The 7222-nt window shown below is 48.6% G+C and overlaps 1 protein-coding gene across 3 annotated transcripts in view; it reads right to left on the reverse strand.

The window, feature by feature from the left end:
- Nucleotides 1-873: 873 nt before the first annotated feature.
- LOC114608949 (sulfotransferase family cytosolic 2B member 1-like) overlaps nt 874-7222 on the reverse strand; it is a 15637-nt gene continuing 9288 nt past the window's right edge. For all 3 annotated transcript variants that reach the window (XM_028753054.1, XM_028753073.1, XM_028753063.1), the window contains 4 exons: nt 6550-6676; nt 6300-6394; nt 2955-3135; nt 874-1151 (listed from right to left, as the gene is read on the reverse strand). In XM_028753054.1, the coding sequence (XP_028608887.1) occupies nt 1036-1151; nt 2955-3135; nt 6300-6394; nt 6550-6676 (519 nt within the window). In that variant the 3' untranslated portion in view covers nt 874-1035. The remainder of the gene's footprint in view (nt 1152-2954; nt 3136-6299; nt 6395-6549; nt 6677-7222) is intronic.

The raw sequence follows: 7222 nt of genomic DNA on the forward strand, positions 1-7222 counted from the left end.
CCTGAAGAGTCTGCATGCTCATGTGGCCTCATGGATTCTCTCAGCCTGGTTGGAGTAGGTGTAACCCTGTTGGAGGAATGTGTCACCGTGCAGGTGGGCTCCTATGCTCGAGCTACACCTAGTGTGGCATAGTCAACGTCCCCTGTCATGCAAAAAAAAACAAAAAACCAAAACCCCAGAGGCCCTTGCCAATAGCTGAGTCAAGGCCCAGGGGTCTAGAGAGGGCTGTTCTCAGAAGACAGCTGCTAGAAAGGAAAACAGGATGGAACTCTGAATCAACTCATTCTGGAACAGCTCCTTCACTCCTTGACTTTAAGCCAGGGCTGGATTTTTGTCATATTGCCATTAGAGTATTCCATGGAACGCAGGCAGATGGGCAGCGAACAGGGATGAAGGGATGAGAAGGGACTTCCTAGCTCCACTTGGGCCTTATTATGCCCAGTGCTGCCAACCCTTCTTCTCAGAGCAGAAGCTTGCTGCTGTGCACTTGTGGCTGGGATGGCAGCCATCTTGGTAGACAGCCCACATATCCTGGGAGCTCCAGAGAGTGGGCAGAGACCTTTCCCATTACCTGGGTTTGTTGGTGTTTGTTCCTAATGCTTGCTTTGACTTCTCTGGTCTAGATTTGGTCTCCTAGGGAACCCCACAGGCTCCACCCACTTTTCTACATCTTTATCTCCCCCTTGCCCTCTGGAAGAATGATCCTGGGGTATAAAGTCTAGGAAAGTCTCCTCTGGAGATTCTAAAGCAAGCTTTGGGAATGCAGCCTAGAAAAGGACCAAGCTCTAGAGAAAAGAGAGGGTCCTAGGGGTATATGTCCCCTTTCTTCCTCAAGTCCCAAAGTACACAGGTCCAGGCTGAAGCTAGGACAGAGTCTGTACAACATGGTTCCGGGCTTTTATTGCTAGACCAGGGATATAACACAGGAGGAGGACAGGCTAGACCAGGGGCATAGCACAGTAGGAGGACAGGCTAGACCAATGTCGCAGCATAGTAGGACAGGCCCATGTGAATATGCTACATAGGTCAGAAGGGTCAGTCCATGGTCCAGGGGAGGCAAAGGCCAGAGTCACCCATCTTGGACTGGTAGACAGCGTTGAACTTTTCGTTCATCTCAGGAGTAAAGTGTTCCTTCCAGTTCCCCACAACACCTAGAGTGAGGGCAGATGGCGTGAGTCAGGCAGGGAGAGAAGACAAGGGTACACCACAGCTAACTCCTGAGAGACCGACAGCTGTTTCTCTGTCACCACATTCTGAATTACGTCCTGTAGGAGGCACGTGAACCTCCCATCTGATACCTGGGAACATGACTTCATCTAAAAATGTTAGGGGGGGAGAGAGGTCTAATCTAGTAACTGGTACCCTTAGGGTGTAAGAGTAGAGCCTGCGGTGGTTTGAATAGCAACGGCCCCCATAGACTCATGTGTGTGAATGCTTAGCCCGGAAGGGTGTAAGCACTATTAGAAGGTGTATCCTTGTTGGAGTGGGTGTGATCTTATTGGAGGAAGTGTGTCACTGTGGGGGTGGGCTTTGAGATCTTCTATGCTCAAGTTATGCCTGGTAAGGTACAGAGTCTCCTGCCGCCTGCAAATGAAGATGTAGAACTCTCGGCTCCTCCAGCACCATGTCTGCCTGCATGCTGCCATGCTTCCCACCATGATGGTGACAGACTGAACCAAAGAACCTGTGAGCCAGCCTCAATGAAATGTTTTGCTTTTTAAGAATACCTCTCAGAAGTGCCCCAAACTCCATCTCTGCCGACTCTTCCAAAAGAAACTGACCTTTGCCATTATGTAGAAAAGGTCTCTATCTACCTGAGTACCTGTGGGATGCTTGGATGTAGAAAAGAGAGGGACCTGTGGATCCTCATGGCAGTTAAAAGTATGCCTTGCTATTGTCCCTGATAAAACCCCTCGGTGCACCGGGACCTCTGGCCTGTGTGTAAACTGGGCTTCGTCTTTCTCAACAGTCGGTGGAATTGGAATTGCACTCAAAGTCTCCAACAAGACCAGTCCTCAGGACGGGCCTTCAGGGTACATGAAACCAGACAGCGGCCCCCGACCCCTAGCCAATTATGTAAATAGCAAGATTTTAACTTGGTCCAGGATGGGGGCAGCCATGGATGCCCATGACCATATCCGCTGGCTACCATCCAAAGTACATGGACTAGGGGAAGTTCTCACACAGCACTGGAGGCCAGAGCAAGGCATCCTTGGGCCACGCCCCTCCCTACCTCTTTTACTCCTGTGGTGCCAGTGTTTAGTTTCTGGCTACATCACTTTAGGCTCGGTCTTGATTAGGGTTTCGTTGCTATAAAGAGACACCATGACCACAGGTACTCAGGTAGATAGAGATCTTTTCTATTACCCATTCTTCAGAACTGGGTGGGCAGGGCTGGGCTCAGGCAGTGCTAGAACATGCTGCCCGTAATAATGGCAACGGTCAGTTTCTTTTGGAAGAGTCGGCAGAGATGGAGTTTGGGGCACTTTCTGAGATGTATTCAGAAATTTGGGTGGCTCTGGGAGGAGTGGTCTGAGACAGAGCTGTAGCCTGGGGCCAAAAGGAGACTCCTATGAAGCAGTACCAGAAGAGAATGGCACAGGGGCTGGGGGTAACCTCAGCATCACACTGATGCTGAGGAAGAATGAGGAAGGCCAGGAAGAAGGTCAGGAAGCAAGTAGAATGGGTAGGCTACAGGCTGTAATCAGATGCAAAAAGACAGGGGTGTCAGGAGTAGTGCCGAATGCCTTTAATCCCGGCACTAGGGAGGCAGATGCATAAAGATCTTCGTGAGTCTGAGGTTAGCCTGGTCTACATCGCAAGCTCCAAGACAGCCAGGACTGCATAGAGACCTTTCTTAAAACCAAAAACAAAGCATACAAACAAAAGATAAGGGTAGCCTAGTCCCAGAATGGGCTGTGGGTATTTGAATGGAGGCTGAGAGGGAGTCCTACCTTTCCTCAGGAACTTGCCCTGGCTCTGGTCCATGATCTCCTTGGGCAAAAGGCTGTAGTTGACCATGTTGCTCTGACTCATGAAGGAGAAGCTGCTGTGTTCCAGTATGCTGTCCTCCTCTTTTGGCCCCAGGGGGCGCCCCAGGAATTCACTTAACTTCCGGATGGTACAGCGAGGTTCCTGGACCCGGAGGAATGGATACATATTTAAGATGTTAACTCAGTACACTGGGGAGAAGGGAAACAATGTAATGACTTCCAGAGTATACTGCTCTTGGGACGGTTCTGACGTCACCCGGTAACTGTAGCTCCAAGGGATCAAATGCATACATATCAGTATAGATATACAAATATGCATATATTTAAAAATAAAAATAATAAGCTGGCCAATCCTAGCACTGAGGAGGCAGACTCAGGCAGAGCTCTGTGAATTTGAGGCCAGAGTGGTCTACAGATTGAGTTCCAGGACAGCCAGAGCTACATAGAGAGACAGTGCCTTAACACATCCCCCCAGTATATATTAAAAAATAGTATGGGCTGGAGAGATGGCTCAGAGGTTAAGAGCACTGGCTGCTCTTCCAGAGGTCCTGAGTTCAATTCCCAGCAACCACATGGTGGCTCACAGCCATCTGTAATGGGATCGGATGCCCTCTTCTGGTGTGTCTGAAGACAGCTACAGTGTATTCATATATGATAAATAAATAAATCTTATATATAAAAAATAATAACTTTAAAAATAGTACAAGTAACTCAAGTGTAAAGAAACACACTCAGTTCAGTATTATCTGCTATAGGAAGTAGTTGGGAATAGCCTAACATCAACCACCAAGGGAATTTCTTTTAGCTGTATCTATACCGCAGAATATTTCCTAGTCATGAAGAATGCATGGGCAGGGTGCTGAGGAGACAGCTCAGCAGTTGAGAACACTTGTTGTTGCAGAGGGACCAGATCTCATCCCTCACAGTCACACAGCTGTTCACAGCTGTCTGTAACCCGGGGCTGAGTAGGAGCAGGACAACTCCACCAAGGACCAGAAGCAGGGTATACAAATCTTAAACAAAACCTCGAGTATTAATATTTCTCTGTGTTCAGGTCATGTTGTATTTGCAACTCAGAGGGTGTCACATCTTTAACGAATTTGATTTTTAATAAATCTTTGAAAACTGGGCTTTAATTTTTGTATCAAGACTCATTTATTGTTGGAAAGGCCTAGATCTCCGCGGATGCAAATCTATTCACGACCGCCTTTGTTTCCCTTGTCTTAAAGTCTTGAGGCCAAACCAAGGCTGTCTGCTGGGCGGGGCGGGGGGATGTGTACAGTTTCTAAGGCCCAACAGAGCTTGGATTCCCCAAAATCTCTAAGAACACACAGGATCAACAGCTGGAGCCGACACTGCGGGCATAGGAAAGGTCAGCCTTGCAGACGGAATTTAAAACATACTGTGAAGAAGGAGATTTTGTCTTGTTATTCTGAGTTAAAATCTTGCTGTTTACACATAATATTGGAACAGCGCAGAGAACTCCAGGTTCTCCAGCATCACGCGTGCAATTTGCTGGCTGTGCCAGGGTGGGCTGAGTAATCGCAAGGCCTGTCTGTTCCGTTAGAAAGTGCAGGGGCTGAAAGGAGGAGTGGATACAGTGCCTGTATTCACACACCAAAGCTGCTCAGAGGAGCTTATCTATGTTCCTAAATGCAGTCAGATGGGAGTCAAAGATTACTTTGATGAATAAATACAAAAATAACATCAGTAGCCAAATGTATAGCTTAAGGCACTGGGGGAAAAGAGAGAGAGAGAGAGAGAGAGAGAGAGAGAGAGAGAGAGAGAGAGAGAGAGAGGTCTGTTCTCTATCTCCAACATATAGGTTCCAGGGATCAAACTAGGACAACAAATATCTTTATCCACTGAGCAATCTCATTGGTCTCTAAATTCTTGTTTCTCAGTGTGTCTGTGTGTTTGGGTCCATGCGTGTGTGCATGCACGTGTGTGTGTATGTGTGTGTGTGTGTGTGTATACCCGCATGCACGTGTGCACACACATATAGGGGCCAGAGGAAAATCTCAGGTGCCATTCCTTAGAGAAGCCCATCTCTTTTTTGTTGAGGAAAGGTCTATCGCTGGCCTTCAACTCACCAAACGACTAGGCTGGCCAACTGAGCTCCAGGGAGCTGCTTGTCTCTGCTTCTCCCGCATGTTTTACCAAACCTGGCCTTTTTACATGGGTTCAGAGGACCAAGCGCAGGCCCTTGTACACATACCAGGAGTGCTTTCCCAATTCAGCGATTTCCCAGCCCCACAATATTAAAATGGTAAATGTACATTAAAAAGTCTTGCTGGGCAGTGGTGGCGCACACCTTTAATCCCAGCACTTGGGAGGCAGAGGCAGGTGGATCTCTGAGTTCCAGGACAGCCTGGTCTACAGAGTGAGTTCCAGGACAGCCAGGGCTACACAGAGAAACCCTGTCTCAAAAAAAAAAAAAAGTCTTAGGGCTGGAGAGATAGCTCAGCAGTTGAGAGCACTGACTGCTCTCCCAGAGGTCATGAGTTCAATTCCTAACAACCACATGGTGGCTCACAACCATCTATAATGAGATCTGACGTCCTTTTCTGGTGTGTCTGAAGACAGCTATAGTGTACTTATGTAAATGAAATAAATGAATAAATCTTTAAAAAATTTTTTTTGGGGGATGGAGAGATGGCTGAGTAGTTGAATACTTGTTCCTCTAGAGGATGCAGGTTCAAATCCCAGCACCCACATCAATCAGCTCACGGCTCCTGTAACACCAGCTTCCAGGGACTCAATGCCTTCTGCTGGCCCCCACTGATGCTGGAAGATACACACGCACATGCACACACACACGGACACACACAAAATACATTTTAAAAAAAATTCTTGAAACTCAGGCTGGAGAGATGCCTCTGAAGTCAAGAAGTCTCATTGCTTTTGCAGAGGACCTGGGTTTGATTCCCAGCACCTACACGGTGGCTCTAACTGTCCATAACTCTAGTTCCAGGGGATCCAATGTCCTCTTCTGACCTCCTTGGGTACCAGGCACACACATGATCCAGACATACATGAAGACAAATACTGGTGCACATAAAATAAAATAACGATTGCCTGAAACTCCTACCAACGAGTCTCACAATGGCTGGTGCTTTGGGAAAGCGGCAGGAAGGAGAGTATGTCTGAATCAGAAGCAGCCAGGAGATTTGAAAGCACCAATATCGTTGGCAGTCCTGTCTCAGGAAAACAAGCTTCACAGAATATTCTGGGAGAGCGAGGGACGCCACACACCAGGGCTTTGACTGAGGAGCTGGCCTGTTGGATAGGAAGAAGGGTACCCACCTGGTGCAGCTCCTCATAGGTGACAAAAAGCAAATTTAGGTCCTTCTGCATGCCCAGCCATCCCTTCACATGGTCAAACCAGGAGCCGTAGAAGCCTGAGCAAAGAAGAAACAGAGAAGGTACTGCAGCCCCAGCCGTATGTGACGGGGGCCCAGGAGGAGCAGGCTGACCTCAGAGCAACTGGAACAAGGCTGCCCACCAGCTGAGTAACAATGGGGCTCTGAGGGCCACGTCAGTCCCTGAAACCTACCTGTGCCCTCAAGAAACTCATCCACAAAGTCCTCAAAGGAGCTGGGGTTGGGCAGGAAGCCGGCTATTTGGTGAAAATAGTAGAAGGATACCAGAATGTCCTTGGGGTTCCGGGCCATGTACACCACCTGGTGGACAGAGTCCTGAATCTCAGAGCTCTGAGATTCAGGACTCCCCCCCCAACCCCCTGCTGCTGTCACTTAAAGTCATTGAGCCCAGGACCCCAGCTCCAGTCTGGAAGTGGGAAGAGTTCCATAATGCCAGCCTGCAGCCCCCAGCACAGCAGTTGTGACATGGATGCCAGGCACAGACCACACCTGATTCCTGAGCGACAGTGGGTAGAGTCCTGTCTAGCCAGTGAATGGGTAGCGTGGTTTGGTTTCTCTATTATTACAGTTAACATTTTTATCTGGGGAGGGGGACATGACTCATTCTCTCGGGTACTAGGCAGCTTATGGCCACTATCACCCCACAGGGCAAGTGAGCCCTGCCTATCAAGATTCCACCAGAATCTACTGCCGGGAAGTTTAGTGTAGACCTGTGTCTCCAAGGCTTACCTGAGTTTCTCTAGGGCCTTCCCACCAAGTTAGGATCTGTCTTCCCAGAGCCAACCACTGACATTCACTGTTCACTACACCTGGACAATGAGCTAACCTATTCACTACACCTGGACA

The sequence above is a fragment of the Grammomys surdaster genome, unplaced genomic scaffold (genome assembly GCF_004785775.1).
Source record: "Grammomys surdaster isolate TR1022 unplaced genomic scaffold, NIH_TR_1.0 128, whole genome shotgun sequence".
Taxonomy (NCBI): Eukaryota; Metazoa; Chordata; class Mammalia; order Rodentia; family Muridae; genus Grammomys; species Grammomys surdaster.